General features: G+C 37.1%; 1 protein-coding gene across 1 annotated transcript; it reads left to right on the forward strand.

The window, feature by feature from the left end:
* The first annotated feature begins 2,257 nt into the window (after nt 1-2,257).
* Nucleotides 2,258-23,936, forward strand: LOC126773479 (cell surface glycoprotein 1-like). Its single transcript, XM_050494431.1, has 3 exons — nt 2,258-2,617; nt 3,010-3,258; nt 20,547-23,936. Exons 1-3 carry the CDS (start codon nt 2,258-2,260, stop codon nt 23,934-23,936), a joined length of 3,999 nt encoding a protein of 1,332 aa, XP_050350388.1.
* The last annotated feature ends 210 nt before the right edge of the window (nt 23,937-24,146 follow it).

A 24,146-nucleotide genomic window follows, 5' to 3' on the forward strand; every position in this document is an offset into this window, starting at 1 on the left:
CCTTTCATAGAAATAGCTGTAGAACAAAATCGGAACTCACCACAGAAAACGGTCGTGAAATGTCAAAAAGTGATATGCGACATTGACCGTAATAATCATAACATTTGAAGAATACACGCATCAAAATAGTATATCACCATATCGGTTGTCAACATTTCACAGTTGAGTAATGAAGAGAGTTCTTACAGAACAGCACTGCAGGCTCAGTTGCTCAAATCATAATATTGTAGAGGATAAATACTCAATTAATATTAAATAGATTAATTAGGTTATTTTATTTTAATTTAATGAAAATTGATTCTAAATGAAATCTATTATTATTTCATAATTTAAGATAGTTCTTAAGTATAAAATTTATTGAACCTATAAAATAAGTCTATTGATTCTTTTATAATATTTATATAAGATTGCATGATACATTAAAACATATTAAATCATTGTTATGAACTGATAAAAGTATATTGATTGATACATAACTACAATATCATACTTGAGGTCATATTTCTTTATTTCAAGGTCTACGTTAAATGCGAGGTTTCTATATGTAACATGTTAATTAAATCTTTTCTGATGCAAATATAAAATTTTATCTGATGTGTTGAGCTGTTTTAATTTATTTGCATTGGGTGGTAAGTTAAGGATGCTGTATAAATGATGATTTCCTCTAATAAATGATGTCCTCCTGACTGAGGTCACAACGGCTATCGAAGGCGACGCAAACTGCGCATGACATATTATAGTGTAAGTTTGTGCACAAAAACTAATGCCTCTCGATTCACTCTCATAATCTGTTCGGACGGCAAATCCGGCTCAACTGGAAAGAGGCGCATGACCAACAAGTTTTGTGTTTTTCAAGGCACGGTATTGTAAACACTACTAACTTCCAGACTCTAAGCTACTACTAAGAATATATCGACAAAAACCAATAACTTTTTAATGGCTAGACTCGGTTTGAACCAAAGACTTCGAAATCGAATTTGTCCACTAGAGGGAGCCTAATGCAACAGTAAAACAAAGTTTTACCGTTTAGCAGTAGGAATGTCAGAAAAGCGAATAAGTAATAATATATAATAACTTATAAGTATGAAATAAATAACAACATACAACTCTCAGATGAGTATCTATTTATATCATTGTTTATAATAAAATCCTTGTTAATTATTCATTATTGGTACTTTAAAATGTATATAATATATACATATTTAATAGCTTATATCGTAGAGTAAATCCGTCTTTAGAATTCCTTTGTTAATCTCAAAATTGATAACGATTGAATAAATGAAACAAATATACACTTTTGTAATCAGATTACGAGCTATCATTTTAATTAAATATTTCTTATAATATTATTTTTTTATTTATTGATATAAAATATCTATAATATATAAGTATATATATAATTTATACGTAGTTAAACTTAGGTTTTCAGCCAATATTAAATATTATTTCAGCTTGAAATAGAATACATAAGCATTGTAATTTTTAATTGACTGTCAAAAATCTAGGGCTAGAAAGACCTCAAATCTGAGAAGACATGGCGAAAGCAACTTAGCTATTATTCCAACAATCTTTGATGTTTGAAATTAATAATATTATAATAGTATATTTGATTTGGCCTGAAGACATTATTTTATATTTAAAATCAAATGGATCACATGATGTTAAGTGGACATCCCATAGACATGGCGATCGCCAATCGTCACCAACCTAGAAAACTAATATGTTATGTCATGTGTACATGTATATTGTACATTGTTCACTTACTTATTTACTGCCGATCGTTCCGGTTTACCGGACCATCGGAGCACAGGTGTAGGGACGAGTGAAGTGAAACATCTCCCATGTTTCCGATTGTAGCACTTACCGAGGTATATCGCTCCTCTCCAGTGCCGGCAAAATCCTTGCTCACATCATAAACTCCCGTCTCAGTGAGTTGGCTGAACAGCATCTTCCCGAAAGCCAATGTGGCTTTCGTCCCAGTAGAGGAACTGTTGACGCCATCTCAATTGTAAGGCAACTTCAGGAGAAAAGTCTCGAACACCAACAGCCCCTATTCATGTGCTTTGTTGATTTAGAGAAGGCATTTGATAGGGTACCACGCGATGCTCTTTGGCTTGTTCTGCAAAAATTGGGGTATCCGAAGAAATTCGTGAATTTGGTTCGCCAACTTCATGTTGGCATGAAAGCCCAGGTTCATCACGAAAACGAATTGTCTGAGGATATTGTAATAACTAGCGAAGTAAAGCAAGGATGTGTCATGGCACCCACACTTTTCGCCATATACTTTGCTGTGGTAATGAGAGACGCGCTGAAGAGGTGCAGAAACCAAATTCAACTTAATGTCAGGACAGAGAAGGGCGTGTCTGATATTTCAAGATTTCGGGCGAAGACTAAGATCCAAAAGATCTCCATATTGGAGATACTTTACGCTGATGACGTATGTCTCATGTCCGACAGCATGGAACATCTCCAAAACTATGTTGACGTACTCCACCAATTTTGTCAACGGTTTGGCCTGGTTATAAGTGCTACTAAGACACAAATCATCAAACAACCACCAAGATATTTCCAAGCAGATCCAACGGCACTAAATCTGGATGGGAAACCACTAAAGGAAGTCACTCACTTTAAATATCTTGGGAGCAACATTCGATCTGACAACACATTGGCTTCGGAAATCCCATCACGCATTGCCTACGCTGCCGCCAATTTCGGAAGACTTACTGATCGTGTGTGGAAATCCCATGACCACAAATTAGAGACAAAGATTAGTGTCTATAAGACACTAATTATCCCTGTTCTATTATATGGCTCAGAGACATGGTGTATCTACAAATCAGACATCAAAAAACTTGACACATATCACCTAAGGTGTCTACGTTCAATTTTACGTATCAAGTGGCAGGATCACGTCCCTAAGCTCTTCTGATGCAACGTCAACACAGATGGTGTGGGCATGTCCTACGCATGGACGATCGTCGTTTGCCTAAAGCTGTATTTTATTCGGAGTTAGCTAAAGGCAAACGGAAGCATGGTGGTCAGTATTTGCGATACAAGGACGTGTTTAAAAGACATCTAAAAGCTTGTGACGTTGGCATAGAGTGTTGGGAGGAGCTCGCTTCCCAAAGGGCATCTTGGCGCTCTACCATCTACAAAAACATCAAAACGTTTGAGGAAAACCGCCTTCACGCACTAGACGAAAAGCGCCAGTTAAGAAAAGAGAGACCTAAGCCATCCTACACATACACATACAACTCTGTGGGCCAATTGTATTGTAACACGTGTCGTAGGGTTTTTAAAACCAAATTTGGTCTAGCGAGCCACATTAGGGCTCATGCTAGAAATAACAATTAATTTCTAGGGTCGCCGTCATCGAAATCGATGAGGAGGACTATATATATGCATATACATACATAATTCACTCACCCTTCAAACTGGAAGACAACAATACTAAGTATTGTTGTTTGGTCTTGTAATAACTCCAAATAAAATGCAAATGCTCAAGATGCTTTTATGTTTTTATCAAATCGCTGGTTTACCCTTTGCACATAATCGTTTCTTAACGTTTATTTTATTTGAAACTTCTATCCCACTTAGACCGCTAAGATCAACTTATATACCGTGACGGCGAACGGTTCTTATACCGTCATGCTCGGCCGCCTTCTCTACTGTATTGTGAGTGTGTTCACTATATACAGCACACTAACAGCCTGTAAATGTCCTACTGCTGGGCTAAGGCCTCCTCTCCCTCTTTGAGGAGAAGGTTTGGAGCTTATTCCACCACGCTGCTCTAATGCGGGTTCATATATCATTGTAATAATAAGACAAAATATATTTATTTTTCTTTAGTATATATTTTATCTTTAACTATAATTTCTTTCAATAACCATCAATTTCGTTTCACATTTGCCAGGCGTCCCGTGATGACTTTATATAATTCTTTGTTTCACAATTGATAACTATTGTATGAATCGTATATCCCACTGTATTACTAACCATGCGTAATTGGATTACGCCTCATTCTTGTATTGATAATATATACGTCACAATTTCTAGAAAAGTCGATATAATTTTTACGAATTTCCATTATCAAATAGATAATGAGAAGTGACAATCAATATTTACATTTGTTGCACGTTTTTGTGCATTTAATATACTTCTTTAGCAGGACAAAGGTCAGTATATCGGTATAACTCTTTGTAGTCGAATAATAAACTTAATATAAAGTATACTAATATACTTTATCTTCGTAATAATAATATATAAATTCTCATTTACAATACAAAGATTCCAAAATTTAACTTCATTGATAACGCTTTTACAATTATAATGACCAAAATACCAAAGTTTTCTCATACGCTCTGTGCTTGCAACCTTCACTTTTACAACTACATTTGTACAACATTTATCCCTTATACTCTTTAGCCCTGATTGCTGCACAGAAAATTTTCTCAGTTTGTAAGTATTCCAGCGTATTTTAAAGTCTAATTTGCGTTGCAGTACTAGATACACTACTTCTGCTTCCATTTCCTTACATTCCTTGTACGTCCGTCTCATTTCATCTGTTTCTATATTCTCAATTTTAACATTTTATCATTCCTTGACCGCGGTCTTCTTTTCTTTTTTAACAAACTTCAAAAAAAAGAAGACGTTTTCATTTCAGTTGTATTTTGTATTGTTATATTTATTTTTTTGTAATCTCAGATCGCCGTCATTTATAAATTAATTTAGAAATTAATTTTTATTTGGGTTTACTTCCTGTTTGGTCCTATTTAAATTTGATGGGAATGGAATTGAAAGGGGATGATTTTTTTATGGGCTCGAGTTTTATATGACTTTTTGTTTTTTTAAACAGATCACTTTTATCATAATTTAAATACTTTTTTTATATTTGCCGGGAGGGCAAATGACTCTACTCCACCTGATGGTAAGTGATAGTAGAATCCAAACGCGACGACGGCCAGTGCAGTCGGGAAGAATGTTCTGCACTAGCCGCCTTCACCTTGCCGACCCGCAAGATGCCTCTTCACGCCTCGTTTGAAATAACCCGGGTTGTAAGAGGAGGGGAACACGTGAGCTGGTAAGGAATTCCATTTTTTGGAAGTGCGACAAAGAAAGGACATGCCAAATTTCTTTGTGCGCGATGGAATTGATGCCACAGTTAGACGGTGACATCGAGAGCCAGCTCGCGTAAGCTTATGAAGGAAGGGGGAAGTAGAAATTAGAGAGAATAATTCCTCAGAGCACTCGCCGTGGTACATTCGATAGAAAGCTCTCAGCGCTGCTATCTCTCGACGCAATTGTAAAGATTTGAGGGTATTTGTGACCTTTACGTCGTCAATAATGCGGACCGCACGTCTCTGCAACCGATCCGAGGCCTCCAGTAGGTACTTAGTGGAGCCATCCCAAATGTGCGAGCAATATTCCACGCAAGACTGTACCTGTGTCTTGTACAACAGGCACAGTTATTGTGGCGTGAAAAAACGCCCTTGTTCAGAACTCCATTCATATTAAAACAATAAATAAATAAATTTATAAGCAATAAATTAGAACTTAAACATTATTTGTAATATATTTTAAAATATTCTTAAAACAAAACCTACCTTTATTTAACATACAAATAGGAACAGCAAATTATAAACATCATATTATAAGTAAGATATTTTTTTATTGGTAGATTCACACAATCTGTTAATCCAGTAACATTAAAATAGGAAATAAATTGTATAAAATATAATATGTCATATTTTATAGACGTTTAGGGTTAGAATATTATAAGCGTTCGTGTAATGTTTGCGCGGTGAGAAATCAGAGATTATATCGATAAGATGATAAGGAGTGTTCGATTATCAGATCATAATGCTAATGAATGAATAAAAATGATAACGGTGTAATTCAGTAGCACAAAATATATTAAAACTAATGAAATAAAAAAAAACAACCTCCGATTTCTAGCTGAATAACCATTTTTTTTTTATTTCGCTGAAAAAACGCATTTACGCGTTTCCAAAACGTGAAGTGGGAAGTATTTGGGAGTCACCCACTAAAAATCAGCGGTATCCATTCTGGCTATTCGTAGGCTGTCACGGGATCGCTTGTTGGCCTACCTATGCGAGCCTCTATTCCCAGACTCCCTTACAGCACCATTGTCTATAGGCAGGTGTAACTTGTAACCGCTTACCAAAAAGTAGTTTTTGTGCTTAGTTATTATTAATAGTGCTTGTTTTCATACGCAATCTATGCATGATTGTTTTCAATCCAATTTGGCAATATATGAAAAAATAAAAGTAGATAAACAGATACATAAGAATAGAAGACAAGAACTGTGTTAAATCTTTCTGTTAATGTTATGTAGAATATTTTAAATAACTGCATTTATTGCACAATTTATTAATACAATATTAATATGAAAAAATATAATAAAGGCTCAATAATGCAAGCTAGCAGTCATATTCAATAATGTCAGTAATTTTAACCAATCCTTACATCGACAATGCACCACCAACCTTAGGAAGTTACGTTCCTTGTGAGGTATGGCCTATACAAAACTGCTAAGTAGTGCTGTTTATCTGTAGAATAGACATGAAAGGGCAACCCTAAGGGCTTGGGCTTTACCGTCAAGTGACGGTAGAGCCCAAGCCTAAGGGAACAATAAGGAACAAGTTTCAGAATATGTAATAGGTATTAGAATTATTTTCATATCATATCAAGTAATATTAACGTTATCTATATAAAAATACATGAGTGTTGTAAATAGACAAACATTTTTTAATATTTATAACAATTGGAATGTATTGTAAATTATTTTATCTATAACCTACTGTGAGAGAGATATGGACGAAGAATGTTATCGAATCTCGACCACAGTATATATTAGTCAAAGTCGAATTCATCTCATGGCGTACCTACGTCATTACACGTATTTATGACTTACCGAGGAGACCAGGACCCCCACTTACCGAGGAGACCAGGGCCCCCAAAAAAGCCGAGATGGCCTAGTGATAAGAACGCGTGAATCTTAACCGATGATCGTGGGTTCAAACCCGGGCAAGCACCACTGAATATTCATGTGCTTAATTTGTGTTTATAATTCATGTCGTGTTTGACGGTGAAGGAAAACATCGTGAGGAAACCTGCATATGTCTAATTTCATTGAAATTCTGCCACATGTGTATTCTACCAACCCGCATTGGAGCAGCGTGGTGGAATAAGCTCCAAACCTTCTCCTCAAAATGGAGAGGAGGCCTTAGCCCAGCAGTGGGACATTAATAGGCTGTTACTGTACTACTATATATTAGTAATATAAATAAATTAACAACATACTAATTTACATAATTCGATCACGTAAGTCTGAAGTAAGTCTGAATTAATAAATGTTATTGTCACTATGTAATATTAACTTACAAATGTTGTTCAGCTGGTGATTAGTTAAACAATGGTCTTCTACTTTCGAATGTAAAATTAATCATGACTGAAAGAGAAATATTTTTTTTTTAATTATTAATTATAATTTTATCACCATACCTTTTTTAATTTAATTACTATAAAACATTGTTACTTCATTGTACTTTTTAATTAGAAGAAACTTTCTTTCAACTGGGTTGACTACACCTCTGTTTTTCTTTTAAAGTGGGTTTTTATGTATATGTTTTATGTTTTTGTTCTTCTCCACTAATTGCAACAAATTAACATACCTCTCTGCTTAAATTTTAAAATGACTACCATAGCTCACTCCGACATCCAGGGAATGATCCAAGAGAAAACCTTTGGAATGATACCCGGTCCCTTTTGGTGGTAAACGAGTTAGTGGTAAAAGTGGGACTTTTACTCCCTTTTCTGCAATATATGTGAATATTGCCGGCACTGGCAAGTAATAATTAGTAATATATTGACATAAGTTTAAAATGTGTCAGTTTTGGGATTAAAATGGTAATGGCGTATTTTTATTATTTCTCTAAAAACAACAAATGCTGTGTTCTTTACTATTTCGCGTGTTTAGTGGCGCATTCGTCGTGTATGGAATGGTAAACGCTTGGTCTTGCAGTACCAATAATGACTATTGACGATATATTTTTTTTTTTTATTAAATATGTAGGCGGGAAATTTGCCATCTGGTTGTAAGTGTTCATCATCGCCAAGAGACATTGTCGCTGTTAGAATTACCCCTTCATAACATCACCAATGCGCCACCAACCCTGGAAACTAAGATGTTATTTAGCGATACGGTAGCGCTTGACGATTCATAAGTACTTGTAAAAGTCTATTTGAATAAAAAATATTTTGAGATTGATAGAATATAACCTATCCAGGCGGACTTGCACATAGCCCTACCAAGTTACTAATTATATATTGTAATTGATTAATACATAGATTTATATGAAACAAAATGGCTTCAGCTCATATAATCTCGCCTAGATTAAATAGTTATCCACACCTCGATCTTGTAAGCGTCGAGTGTCATTATAACCGCTTCATGCCTCTCGACTATTTCACTGACTTTAAGTCCCCCCAAACTTAAAACAGTACTGTAAAGTTATTAAAAATACCGTTTACCGTTTTAAAGCGAAGGAACATTTAAGACATAATATTGAGTATTCATAATCAATCGAGACTAATACGTCAATTATATTTTAGTAAACACGATATCATTCAAAAAGCGAATCGATTTTTTCAATTGTTTTTCAATTATTTTGTAAAAAAATCATTTGAAATTTGACGTCACTTTTAGAAGCAGTTTTATGGTTTGTTATTTGTAACTTACTTAAAAGTATAAGTATTTAGTATTATTGTAATTGAATCTTCGATCACTAACAAGAACTTATTGGTTCGACAATTCCATTTACACAGTTAAAAGACAACATGAACTTGGAAAGTTGAATAGACTCGACGTTATATAAGATAATGGTAGAAAACTATACCCTCTATAACATGGTTGGATTTGAGGTGGTTTACTGGTGGTAGAGCTTTGTGCAAGCTCGTCTGGGTAGTTACCACCCACTCATCAGATATTCTACCGCAAAACAGCAGTATTTGGTATTGTTGTGTTCCGGTTTGAAGGGTGAATGAGCCAGTGTAATTACAGGCACAAGGGACATAACATCTTAATTCTTAAGTTTGGTAGCGCATCGGTGATGTGAGTGATGGTTAACATTTCTTAAATTAAATTTTATTAACAATGTCTATGGGCGTTGGTGACCAATTACCATCAGGTGACCCGTATGCTCCACCTTCCCATTCTATAAAAAAATAATTACATATAAAAAAAACATGTAACCTGGTATAAAGTAGAAGTTCTTAGTAGTGATCGACGAATTGAATAGATAAACATAATGATGGAGTCGTAAGCATCAATAAGTCATTCTTCGATATATGTGACGTCATGCAAAGTTTAAAATCACGTCACAAAAAAAAATCTTGGAAGTCATTTTTTAGTACCATCGGTCGGGTATAAACTTCAAACGTATAACTCTCACGAAATACAAGCTTTAAATCTTCCTTTTTTGACCAGTCATCATTATTATGTACTTTCTAGAACATTTTGAATCTTGATATAAATAAATACAATAAGCGAAATATATTTAATAACTTAGACATCTATCGAAAATAATCAGATATATATTTGATTATTTATAGATGTAATCTTGATATGATAAACTGATACAGTGGTTAGAATCTTATCAGAAAAACATCGTAAGGAAACCTGCATACATCGTACGAGATTCTACTAGAAGAAATATGCAGCTGGTTGAGTCAGCACCATACTTCTCTTCAGCAGGAGAACCTTTCCAGCAATCCGATAGGTTAGTACTTTTTTTTATTGTATGTGGACGGGCGAATTTGCCACCTGATGGTAAGTGGTGGACCACTGCCCATACACATTGTCTATGTAAGAAATATTAACATTTCCATACATCGTCAACGCGCCACCAACCATAGGAACTAAGGCATTATGTCTTTTGTGCTTGTCAAACTTTATTTTTTCATATTTGCCGGGAAGGCAAATGACTCTACTCCACCTGATGGTAAGTGGTAATAGAGTCCAAACGCGACGACGGCCAGAACAGTCAGAAAGAATGTTCTGCACTAGCCGCCCCCGCCTTGCCGGCCCGCAAGATGCCTCTTCACGCTTCGCCTTGTCAAACTGACTCACTCACCCTTCAATCCGTAACATAACGACATATTGCTATTTAGTGGTGGAATATCTGATGAATGGGTGGTACCTACCCAGACGGACTCGCACGAAGCCCTACGAATTGTAAAATAATTTAATTTCAGATCAGTCGAAAATAACGATTAACTCATTACAGAGAAAATCTTGATTATAGATTTTGATATAATTGTTATCGAATATATAAAGTATATTACAGATGAATATAGTGATTATGTTGACTAGCGATATACCACGTAAAATCCAAAAGTATATTCCAATAGCGAAAGGAATTGGAACTAGCTATATAGATTTATAAATTCCATGCGAGTTGCTTACTCTGCTACATTAGGAAATATAATCATTTCTTGATGAATATCTGTAAATAGTATTTCGTCTGCGTTTTTAGGGGGTTGCTCACTTCATACTAAAGTTTATCAAAATCGATTCAGTAGTTTAGCGTTGAAAGCGCAACAGACAGACAGTGTTACTTTCGCATTTATAATATTAGTTTAGACACAGCACTGTTCGACTTAACATCTTATATTCATTTTAATATTACTTACAAAATTTCGATAATACCTTCGCCAACAAGTTTCATCATAATAATAACTTTTTTTCACGCAGTGGAACCCTTCAGAACGGGATATGGCTCCCGTGGGCGACTACTTCGATGGCCGGCCTCGCCACGGATTGGAGAGGCTGCAGATTCGTGTTGATATAAAAAATGTTAACCATCGCTTAAATCGCCAATGCGCCACCAACCTCGGAAATTAAGATGTTATTTCCCTTGTGCCTGTAATTACACTGGCTCACTCAGCAATACTTGATATTGTTGTGTTCCGGTTTGAAGGGTGAGTGAGCCAGTGTAATTACAGGCACAAGGGACATAAAATCTTAGTTCCCAAGGTTGGTGGCGCATTGGATATGTAAGCGATGGTTGACATTTCTTACAATGCCAATGTCTAAGAGCGTTGGTGACCACTTACCATCAGGTGGCCCATATGCTCGTCCGCCTTCCTTTACTATAAAAAAAAAAAAAAAAAAAAAAAAAAAAAAAAAAAAAAAAAAAAAAAAAAAAAAAAACTCACCCTTCAAACCGGGAATACCAAGTACTGCTGTTTTGCAGAAATCTGATGAGTGGATGGTACCTACCCAGACGAGCTTGCACAAAGCCCTACCACCAGTAACCAGTACCGTCTGAAATAGGACACCCGAGGCCCCCACCTCACGCATCTACGGTCCTAGGGTTACACCCTATCTTTTAAGCCCCGGCCGTCGGGGCTGATCACAATATTGCTATAGATTAATTAGACTTCAACTTCTGATGTTATAACAATTGAAGGCAAAAGTTGCTTATTTATCTTTGCTCGTTCACCTCTGGAATCGACTTTCGTATCGCCTGTTCGGCTTGATTAACCTTTCCATTATTTTTTTTGTTTGGAAAACAAACACTAAATGTGGCACGCATTAAAATATTTATTAAATTGTACACAAATGATAAATTCATCTCGTGCTTTACAATCAAGGAAACCATCGTGAGGAAACTTGCATGTGTCTAATTTCACTGAAATTCTGCCACATGTGTATTCCACCAACCCATATTGGAGCATGGTAGAATAAGCTCCAAGCCTTCTCCTCAAAAAAAGGGAGAAGAGGCCTTTAGCCCAGCAGTGGGATATACACAGGCTGTAACTTTACTTTACTTTAACTTTTGCACAAATAAAATGTCAACTTAAAACAAATTCATAATTGAATTCTGCTTATTTAAAAAGTATATTTACATAAATATAATATGTTATTGGGTAAGAAAAAAGTCGTTAGTTGGGTAAAAAAAAAGACGACATAACATTGACACTTAACTTTTATAATAATATCTTAATGCAAAGATTTAAATTACTTTTAAAGATTAAAAAATTGCAATGTGTTCTATCTGACAGATAAAAACCATAATCCGATTGGCCCTAACTACTTAAAATTCGGAAGTAACATTGCCGTTCCCAAAAATAATTGTGCCATTGAATCAATAAAAGCTTACTCTTTTTGTACAGAGTAGTTTTTATAATCATTTTTCGGCCTGCCTTTCCACATGCCTGGAAGAATCACGCCTTAAGCGATAATCTCGCGTGTCACCTCACAAGACTTGTAAATCCTATATCCTGTGTTTATTTTGTTTGTCTTTGTGTTAAATATATAATATAAAAGTAAATGGATATCAATATTAAGTAACAGCCGTTGCAGCCAGAATAGAATGCATCAAAAGACAGTGTTGGGTTTTCAAACCCAACGTACACTTGAATGGTACACCTGTTTTAAACAGACCACGAAGACAGAAATTTACATATCCTAGATATTATATTAGATTTTAATAATTTTTTTTTTATATTTATTGATACTAAAATATTTATTTGTTTCATATTAATATTTTCATTTGTTAGGCAATGTTAGTAGTTAGTAAAAACCGCAAAATAAATAATCCTTTTTAATTATTTTGATCAAGATTAATAATACCTCTTATATACATAAATATTAAAATAAAGTTTTATTTAAGAAAATAAACAAAAATACTACCTATGACATATGCAGACTTTTTGGAAATCTTTGTAGAATTTTTACGTTTTCGTGTATATACTTATTTATCCTTATATTTATCCGAACAACACAAATTACACTAAGTACTGTTGTGTTTCGGATTGAAGGGTGACGCATTGGCGATATAAGAAATGCCACTTCTTACATAGCCAACATCTATGGACTGTAGCGACCACTTACCATCAGTTGGCTCATTTGTCCATCCGACTACTTATTATTATAAAACTGACTGCCTCGTTGGTCTAGTGGCTCGATGTAATCGTCGGTGATGTGCCACCACTGCGGTGCGGACCGGGACACCGCTCAACATACGCTGGAGGCGTGCCCCGTGTGGAATGCGGTCCGCGAAGTCGGACAAGACCTGTCCCTGCGAGCAATCGTGTCGGTGATGCTCCGCAGGGAATCGGTGTGAAGGGTCGTAACCTCCTTCTGTAACACCGTCATGGTCCAGAAGGAGACGGCGGAGCGGAAACGAGAAAGGGCCGATCCTGCTCGGCGGAGTCGAATGTGATAAAAAAATAGTAAACCCACCTATTTATAATATTAATATCACACGATGTAACAATTATGTATTAATTGTATTTGGTGTTGGTACACAAAATCAAAACCCGCACCAAGCTTAAGTTATCATGTTGAGCCAACCGCTCAACATGATAACGTGAGATGATTCCTTTAGTTTATAATCAAATACAATTACTACTATAATAATATTCTTTCTGTGAAGACATTTTGTCTCTGTAATTACTTAAGTAATCAAGTAATTAATTTATATCTCATAATCCCTGTCTCGTAGGTAGTGCTTTAAAAAAATCGAATTAGTCAACTGAACATAACAAAGCAATGTAATTGATAAGTTACAACACAACTAGTGCCATCTATTGTAAAAAGGTAGAACTAAGACGAATTATTTAAGCAATATTTTTATGGGCGATAGCAGATGGCGTTACCATTATATTATTTTAGTAATGCTCAAAAGTAATTTAAAACATAACAGTGATTATTAATTTGTGATAAAACATATATACACTTCTCAGTTTTAATTTATTTTTATTTTATGTTTATTGTTCCACAAAACAAAATGATATTTAATTTTTCTCGACGCAGACACGACATGCGCTTAAAATTTTACAAAGCTTAAACAGGCGTCTAACCTACGGTAACAACAAAGACCTAAGCATACGAAATATTTTAAAAGTTATTTAATGAAAAATTAACGAAACAGTTTCTCTTTTTATTTTATGTTTATCATAATTTTAACACATTTTTTCCATAAGAATTATTTTTTTTTTAATATAAAATACCCGCCCCGACTTCGTACGGGTAATCAAAATAAAAAAAATCTTTGCGCTGGCTACTTCCCCGCCACTACGATGGCCACCATCATATTTTTGGTAACGCGGACGATATTTTTTTATATAGTTATAAATTTTTAAATAATAAAATTAAAAAAATCAATTGTTTCTAAGTAACAAAAGATAAAAGGTATAGGCAAATAATAGATTAAGCGTAGTACTACTGTTCGCTCCCGTTATCCGTGGTTCGCTCACATCGCGGCATTTTCTTACTTTTTGCGTTATTATACCAGACCTAACTTCTAAACGAAAGGTCCGCTTCGAATAATTTAAAGAGTAATTTAAATGTATATAATCAACCTTTATTATAAGGTTATTTAATTGATATTAATATCATACGAATGTCATCATCTTTCGTTTCTGCCCGTGTTTTTATTGACTAATTTGAATAAAAACAGCTATTGTGATTTAACTATAATAGTTAGATGTGAAGCCTAGTGAACTTTTTGGTAGGTAATAATGAGTATTATAAGCATGCAATACATTATTTGAGGCATCATCAATAGTTTTCGCAACGCACGCTAAATAATGACTTTTTTTCATAATGACTCCTATAGGAAAAAAATGATACATTGGGTTACATTATTGCAATTTTCGTGGGGATCTCTGATTATTTTGAAAATAAAATATAGCTAATGTCACTAACTGATAACAAAGTAGATGTAATTATTCTTAAAATCGGTTTAGTAGTTTTTAAGGTTAAACAAGCAAACATACAAAAAATCAAATTTTACCTCTTTATAAAGGTTAATATTTTGGTATAGGAAAAGCTACCTAGCAATAGAGTCGTCCTGTTCTTATTTGTAATTTCTGTTTAACTTTTTTCGTCCTTTTATTCTATTCTCTTTTAATCTATGGCTACTTTTTTTTCGACTTCTGCTTTCGATGAAACAAAGCTAAATAATGTTTTGTTATTATCGTATGAGATTAGTTGTAATCGGTTGAGACAAACCTTTAACATATAAACAGTGCCATATATTATATGATTTTTTTAGTAACAACAATACACAACAACTAACTTATCTGTTCATGTAAGTACAGCACTAGTTTCCTCAAAAACTGTTAATTTAGCATTAAGTTTAAGTAAGAAACGTGAGCCCCTGGTAATATAAAATTAAAGACAATCGGAATAAGGTATTTTCCTGCGGTAAAATGTAGCCTTTATTTTAAGTTAGACCTCTAGCAATACATCATCCAGTAGTTTTCGCGTGATGTGGGTACAAACATACAGACAGACAGACAGAAAAACTAAAAATTGTCGTTCTAAAGACCCGCCATATTAGTTTTTTTCAATCTTTAATGTATAGACATCAGCCTGTTACAACTTTATTATATGTAAGTACATCAAAATATTAATCAGATTTTAAAATAACTAATATTTAAATCAGGACCGAATACAATTAGGAAGATGTAAATTAAAAAAAAAATTGTGATCGGTAATAAGTCAGTATTCTTCATTTAGATACTTGTGCTTTCCGCTGTCGACACAAAGCTTTTAGAGGCAAATTTGGCTTCACCTTCCAATAGACCGCGGAATCTAACGTCCTGACATTCAAAAAAACATAATATGGTAAAAATCAATTTCAATGGATCGCAGTCATTAATAATTTTTTCAACTTATATCATTGCCGATACGTCGTTGTTCACAAATCATCTTCAACATTAACAATAAACCTAAGATTACCATTGAAATGTATTTTTCGCCTATACATACTCTTATGACAACACTATCGGTAGTCAAAAAAGGCCGTATTACGAACATTCTGAATTATGTTTATATTAAACTAATATCTAAAATAACTAGCCTGTAAAAATCAAATTTTTGATCCTAAAACTAAAAACGTATATATACGGCAAATTTCACTACTAAGGTACTCATATTAAAATGCTCATCACGAAAATATCTACTTGCTTTTGTTGATAATATATATAGAAAAAGTATTTTTCCCGAGTTCTATTTGTTAAATTAGTATGCTATGGTACTGTATAATAAATGTATGAAAGTTTTTTTTTTTTTTATACTAACTAAAATATAAATAAAATTAAGAATCACGTAACCACCATAATCACCTTACAAAAATTGTATGGGCGAGCAAGCGACGTTGGGCGATGTCACGTCACGCGTCGATCGGTCGCTCCAGAAAATAATTTAAGAACTCGTAACTTTAAAAAATTTGTAAAAAAAAAATTTTGCAGATTCCGTAAAACAATTTTCGCCAGTATATTTTTATTTTTTAAATATGTTTTTTAAGACCATAAAAAAATAAGCTCATCTTCCTAATTCCGATTACCTTGCGCTTAAAATGAACCAATCATCTTTTCATCAGTAGAGGCAAAAAAATACTATGAGGCTATTATGATATTAAACTTTCAGGGTATTTCAGGGGACATAGGCTATATAGTATGTTATTGTTAAGTATATATTTTTAATGTAACTTAATATTTTGACTAAGTCAAAATTGTTTGTCTTTAAATTTGTTTGTACATCCATTACCTCTAGTTGCAACTCAATCTAATAAATGATATATGAACATACGTGACAAGGGAAGAAACATTCATTCTTCTTCTCCTTCTTCTTCCTTTCCGACATAGTCTGGCGGTCTGCGACTCATGTGGCCAAACCAACGCAGACATTCCTGCAACTTATCCGCTCCGTCGCAAACGCCAAGGCTGCCACGAATGTGCTCTTTACGAATGAAACCTTTTCCTTAAAAAGGAAGAGGAGGCTTTAGCCCACTAGTGGGCCATTCACAGGCTGTTACTGTACTGTACAGGATACCCGGTAGAAGAAAAAGCATTGTAGAAGATATTATGATAAGAATATGATATTAGCATAAATAATTGTGTTTTTCAAGTCAGAGGAAAATGAGATTGGAGACGTTCTTGCATTTATAAGAGTTCACGGTCAGTATTATATATAAACAAATACTTTTATATATATTTTTATTTTTTATATATTGGTACTCAATATTATACACATTAAACTAATTTTTAATCATTAATTTCTTCAACGCAGATAAAAGCCTCGTCTTTGCCCTGAAAAAAAATGGACTTTTTGGTATGTCCATATATATTTTTTTTATAGTTTAGGTAGGCGACGAGCATATGGGCCACATGATGGTAAATGGTCGCCAACGCCCTTATATGGGGGTGTATTAAAAAAATTGACCGTCTTATCATATTTAAGATTTAAAGGTCTGTAAATATTTTAATCCTATGTTATACTTACCAATACTTTCAAAACATCAATCGAAACGAAAAAAGAAACTAATAAAGTGCTTTCCACTGCTCACACTATATTTACTTTGACATGATTATTTTAACAAAATCACTTTCACGTTATATGTATACAGTAGTGAATCTAGACAGCGCGATTCAGGAAACTGACAGATTTTATTACAGCCATCTATCGCTACCGAGTAGTAACACATGCCATTATACAACAATAAATAAGGTATATAAGAGAACAGCGATAGTAATCGTTGCGACACAGCTTAAGTTAATTTTTTAAATCATGCATTTATCATTACACTTACTGAGTCATAGAGCATGAACATACTTTTGATAATTATCAGCTAAAGATAATTTTTACTGACTGATTGTTGGGAGTCCCTTGAAAATGAGAGAGCGAAGACTCTAAAAGAAAGAAATAAATTGTTGACATTCTAACACAATAATTTAACATAATGTATGTTTATGTAAACATATACATGGTGCTTTTTTTGAATATTTAAAAAAAAAGCACGAGTTCGTAATTTGGGGTGATATTTTGTACAAAACTAAACCTTACTATCAAGAATTATAATTATCGAAGTCGATGAAATTGACAATCATTAAAACAATTTTGTCGATCGAGTTGATGACTATTACTTTGACATTGACTTTTACGATTTTTTTTATTATAGAAAAGGAAGGCGGACGAGCATATGGCCCACCTGATGGTAAGCGGTCACCAACGCCCGTAGACATTGGCATTGTAAGAATTGTTAACCATCGCTTACATCACCAACGCGCCACCAACCTTGGGAACTAAGATGTTATGTCTCTTGTGCCTGTAATTACATTGGCTCACTCACCCTTCAAACCGGAACACAACAATACCAAGTACTGCTGTTTTGCGGTAGAATATCTGATGAGTGGGTGGTATCTACCCAGACTAGCTTGCACTACCACGATGACGATGTCAATGTCGTTGACATTAACTATTATAACGACTATGTCGATACAGAAAAAAGATCGACACAGAAAAAAAACAATCCAACGATATATAGCTCTACTGATTTTTTCTTCTACTGACGATTTCATCCTTATTTTATCATGTGCATTTTTTTTAATTCGAAACTATTTAGTTACAGAGCACACATTTAAAATAATTAAGTGTACTACCTAAATTATATGTACTACCATTTAAAAAATATACAGTTTGGTCAGTTTAACAAATCCGTTAAAGTTCTAAAATAAATAATAAAAATAATTTTATTTTAAGTCATTATGATAATATTTCGTGCTTACATATGAAATTAGCATTTTGTCGTACTGGCCACTTTGATCCGAAATATCTCCTCTTAGGTTAAGAATTCCAAATTCAAATTTAGATTCAGAGTTTATTGATTCTCGCCTCCCATGGTTTGTTTAGTTAAGGGATTGATAAACTACCTATGAGATGGCAAAAGTGCATAGATAAAACAGTGCATACTTTGATTAATTAAATATATTTTACAAAAATAAATTGACTTTATATTCCTCCCGCACAAAACGCCAATTTCATATGTAAGGACTTAATATTTAATAAAGTAGTTTTTTTTTAATAATCTCATCCTTTGATATAAAACACATATGCTATTAATAATAAAATACCGCATTATTTTCGCATAAAGCTTTATCATTTGATACCTTCATATGAAATGAATAGAAAAATGAGTAGTCAATTTGTTCGTTTATATTTTTTGGAAAAATATTCGATGGACATGATATTTATTATTATAAAAATAATAAAAGGCGTAGAAACGGGCATGTGTGCATTGATTAAAAATGTGTTATGTCTACATATATCAGGAGTAAATATATAAACTAATATCAGTTCATTCGATTGAAGCTCTGCCATATTTTCGTGCGATATCGGGCCAAGTATCTCCTAATAGATAACTAATTATACCGTATTGTTAAATGTGACTTTATCATAAAAAAGACGTTAAAATCGTTCTTTGATAAGATATACACACAGTGTCATTATTAACAGCATTACTGAAGACATGCTAGTGAAATAATAAATGTTTAAGCTTAATATTATCGTTCTATTTTGTTTAGTATTTAAAGTAAATCTACAGCAAGATAACTACACTAAACTCAATCATGGCTTAAGCAACAGGAACTGTGGCGAAAATTTAGCATGGCTCTTATGTGACTACGAATCATATGGGATCGAACCGCGATTTGAGAACGCGAAATGCATCCGAAGCGGCGTACGAAGTTGCGTCTCAACGTTTTTCTCGCGTTTCTCCGTTGGTCGTATCACTTTAACAGTCTATTTCAGATTAAATTCGGATGAAAGTGGATTGATAATTAATATATTTGATCAACATGATATACCAAAAGTTAGTTATGACTATAACAAGTTTGATGAAGAATATAGCGATGGCTGGAATACAATTGTGTTCGATATTCATGATGATTTCGTTGGATACGTAAGTACAGCAGCATCCTAATTATAAGTGTGTTTGTATTTAAATATTATCCGTTTATTTTACAAATACGACATGCATAATTTCTTTATTTCCATACCAAGTTTTTTTAGTTAAAATACAAATATATTCTATAACTATAACTAAAATAAAAACAAATACGCATTGCAAATTTATAGAAAAATAATAATAATACGAAATATTAAAAAAATAGCCTAGTTGTGTTGGATCGTTTACCAAAAGTTTATCTCATTGGTTAAATAGCACGAGATTAATTAATCTTTATTTTCCTAATATTATAAATGCCAAATGCGAACGTGACTTTGTTTACTTGTTTGTTACGTTTTCACATCTTAACTACTGAGCTGAACATACTAACACTAAACATTCACTTTACTGATGGTTACTCTATTGTTGTGTTCTGGTTTAAAGGGTGAGCCAGTGTAATTACAGGCATAAGGGACATAACATCTTAGTGCCCAAGGTTGGTGGCGCATTGGTGATGTAAGCGATGGTTAATATTTCTTACAATGCCAATGTCTATGGGCGTTGGTGACCACTTACCATCAAGTGGCCCATATGCTCGTCCTCGTCCTCGTTCGCCTTCCTATTCTATAAAAAAAACTTAAATGAACATAATGAAATTTTGCATACATGTCATCACGGGTACAATAAGGCGGGTGGAGCCGCAGGCGAAACCGTACAATTATAAATGTGAATTTCAAAGCATCATCTTTATAAATAAGGTAATATTATGACAATTTTTTATTTCAGATAAACTTTTTAGGTCTATGTATTAATGATGACATTATCTTACTAGACCCTTATGGGTATATTCAAATGGACCTGAATTCTGGTCAAAATACGATCGTAATGAAACAACACCCGGCAGTTCAATCTGAATTAAAGCGTCACAGAGTAAAACGTAATTCGGATACTTTAAACGGTTTCTTAAATTCAAATCCTTCTAAGGAACCTAACAGTATTTTGAATGAATTACAAATAATAGATCTGAATGTAAAATCTGATGATACGGAACCTGAACCTCAACCAGAGCCACAACCAGAGCCACAGCCAGAGCCACAGCCAGAGCCACAGCCAGAGCCACAGCCAGAGCCACAGCCAGAGCCACAGCCAGAGCCACAGCCAGAGCCACAGCCAGAGCCACAGCCAGAGCCACAGCCAGAGCCACAGCCAGAGCCACAGCCAGAGCCACAGCCAGAGCCACAGCCAGAGCCACAGCCAGAGCCACAGCCAGAGCCACAGCCAGAGCCACAGCCAGAGCCACAGCCAGAGCCACAGCCAGAGCCACAGCCAGAGCCACAGCCAGAGCCACAGCCAGAGCCACAGCCAGAGCCACAGCCAGAGCCACAGCCAGAGCCACAGCCAGAGCCACAGCCAGAGCCACAGCCAGAGCCACAGCCAGAGCCACAGCCAGAGCCACAGCCAGAGCCACAGCCAGAGCCACAGCCAGAGCCCAAACCAGAACCAGAACCACAACCAGAACCAGAACCAGAGCCACAGCCAGAACCAGAACCACAACCAGAGCCTGAACCGGAACCACAACCAGAGCCCGAACCGGAACCAGAACCACAGCCAGAGCCCAAACCGGAACCCGAACCAGAGCCACAACCGGAACCAGAACCACAACCAGAACCAGAGCCACAACCAGAGCCCGAACCGGAACCAGAACCACAACCAGAGCCCGAACCGGAACCAGAACCACAACCAGAGCCCGAACCGGAACCAGAACCACAACCAGAGCCCGAACCGGAACCAGAACCACAACCAGAGCCCGAACCGGAACCAGAACCAGAACCACAACCAGAGCCTGAACCGGAACCCGAACCAGAGCCACAACCTGAACCAGAACCACAACCGGAACCACAACCAGAACCAGAGCCACAGCCAGAGCCCGAACCGGAACCAGAACCACAACCAGAGCCCGAACCAGAACCAGAACCACAACCAGAGCCCGAACCGGAACCAGAGCCACAGCCAGAGCCCGAACCGGAACCGGAACCAGAACCAGAGCCCGAACCGGAACCAGAACCACAACCAGAGCCCGAACCGGAACCAGAGCCACAGCCAGAGCCCGAACCGGAACCAGAACCAGAACCACAACCAGAGCCTGAACCGGAACCCGAACCAGAGCCACAACCTGAACCAGAACCACAACCGGAACCACAACCAGAACCAGAGCCACAGCCAGAGCCCGAACCGGAACCGGAACCAGAACCAGAGCCCGAACCGGAACCAGAACCAGAACCACAACCAGAGCCTGAATCGGAACCCGAACCAGAGCCACAACCTGAACCAGAACCACAACCGGAACCACAACCAGAACCAGAGCCACAGCCAGAGCCTGAACCGGAACCCGAACCAGAGCCACAACCTGAACCAGAACCACAACCGGAACCACAACCAGAACCAGAGCCACAGCCAGAGCCCGAACCGGAACCGGAACCAGAACCAGAGCCCGAACCGGAACCAGAACCACAACCAGAGCCCGAACCGGAACCAGAGCCACAGCCAGAGCCCGAACCGGAACCGGAACCAGAACCAGAGCCCGAACCGGAACCAGAGCCACAGCCAGAGCCCGAACCGGAACCAGAACCAGAACCACAACCAGAGCCTGAACCGGAACCCGAACCAGAGCCACAACCTGAACCAGAGCCAGAGCCACAGCCAGAGCCTGAACCGGAACCCGAACCAGAGCCACAACCTGAACCAGAACCACAACCGGAACCACAACCAGAACCAGAGCCACAGCCAGAGCCCGAACCGGAACCGGAACCAGAACCAGAGCCCGAACCGGAACCAGAACCACAACCAGAGCCCGAACCGGAACCAGAGCCACAGCCAGAGCCTGAACCGGAACCCGAACCAGAGCCACAACCTGAACCAGAACCACAACCGGAACCACAACCAGAACCAGAGCCACAGCCAGAGCCCGAACCGGAACCGGAACCAGAACCAGAGCCCGAACCGGAACCAGAACCACAACCAGAGCCCGAACCGGAACCAGAACCAGAACCACAACCAGAGCCACAACCTGAACCAGAACCACAACCGGAACCACAACCAGAACCAGAGCCACAGCCAGAGCCCGAACCGGAACCGGAACCAGAACCAGAGCCACAACCTGAACCAGAACCACAACCGGAACCACAACCAGAACCAGAGCCACAGCCAGAGCCCGAACCGGAACCGGAACCAGAACCACAACCAGAGCCTGAACCGGAACCCGAACCAGAGCCACAACCTGAACCAGAACCACAACCGGAACCACAACCAGAACCAGAGCCACAGCCAGAGCCCGAACCGGAACCGGAACCAGAAGCAGAGCCCGAACCGGAACCAGAACCACAACCAGAGCCCGAACCGGAACCAGAACCACAACCAGAGCCCGAACCGGAACCAGAGCCACAGCCAGAGCCCGAACCGGAACCGGAACCAGAACCAGAGCCCGAACCGGAACCAGAACCACAACCAGAGCCCGAACCGGAACCAGAGCCACAGCCAGAGCCCGAACCGGAACCAGAACCAGAACCACAACCAGAGCCTGAACCGGAACCCGAACCAGAGCCACAACCGGAACCACAACCAGAACCAGAGCCACAGCCAGAGCCTGAACCGGAACCCGAACCAGAGCCACAACCTGAACCAGAACCACAACCGGAACCACAACCAGAACCAGAGCCACAGCCAGAGCCCGAACCGGAACCGGAACCAGAACCAGAGCCCGAACCGGAACCAGAACCACAACCAGAGCCCGAACCGGAACCAGAACCACAACCAGAGCCCGAACCGGAACCAGAGCCACAGCCAGAGCCCGAACCGGAACCAGAGCCACAGCCAGAGCCCGAACCGGGACCCGAACTAGAGCCTGAACCTGCACCTGAACCTGAGCCTGAGCCCGATCCAAAACCTGAAGATTCCACTAACAACGAAAAAGCAAGCTTTTGGAATCCTTTGACCATATCGTTGGTCGCTGTTGGATCAACTGTAGCACTTTTGGTATCAATTGTAGGAGCATATCACTTGGGTAAAGTCAGAGCTCAAGATGGTAACCAATTTTTAATCGAGGATATAAGGCCCAACAGATTTATTCCTCGTGTGAGACTTCCTCGTCACCGTCCCTCAAACTTTGATTATGTGTAGAAAGTTAAACAGTAATTCCTTAGCTTACAGTGCAATTATACCATTTTTACCAAATAACTAACTAAGTCGGCATAATATTTGTACTGCAAAAAAAAATTAATAACGGTCGATAATGGTAATAGAAGGGGGCAAACAGATGAAAAATCTCTAGAATACAGTACTAAAATTCTTTATAAATAATATAAAATATGTCTTAAGATAGTGAAAAAA

The sequence above is a fragment of the Nymphalis io genome, chromosome 14 (genome assembly GCF_905147045.1).
Source record: "Nymphalis io chromosome 14, ilAglIoxx1.1, whole genome shotgun sequence".
NCBI lineage: Eukaryota > Metazoa > Arthropoda > Insecta > Lepidoptera > Nymphalidae > Nymphalis > Nymphalis io.

Bases quoted from the DNA above. Each gene is read 5' to 3' on its own strand.
- LOC126773479 (XM_050494431.1), top strand. From the start codon at position 2,258: ATGGCACCCACACTTTTCGCCATATACTTTGCTGTGGTAATGAGAGAC. The intron at 2,618-3,009 runs GTCACTCACTTT...TTTTATTCGGAG, and splicing joins ATGGGAAACCACTAAAGGAA to TTAGCTAAAGGCAAACGGAA. The intron at 3,259-20,546 runs GTGGGCCAATTG...TTTTTATTTCAG, and splicing joins ACACATACACATACAACTCT to ATAAACTTTTTAGGTCTATG.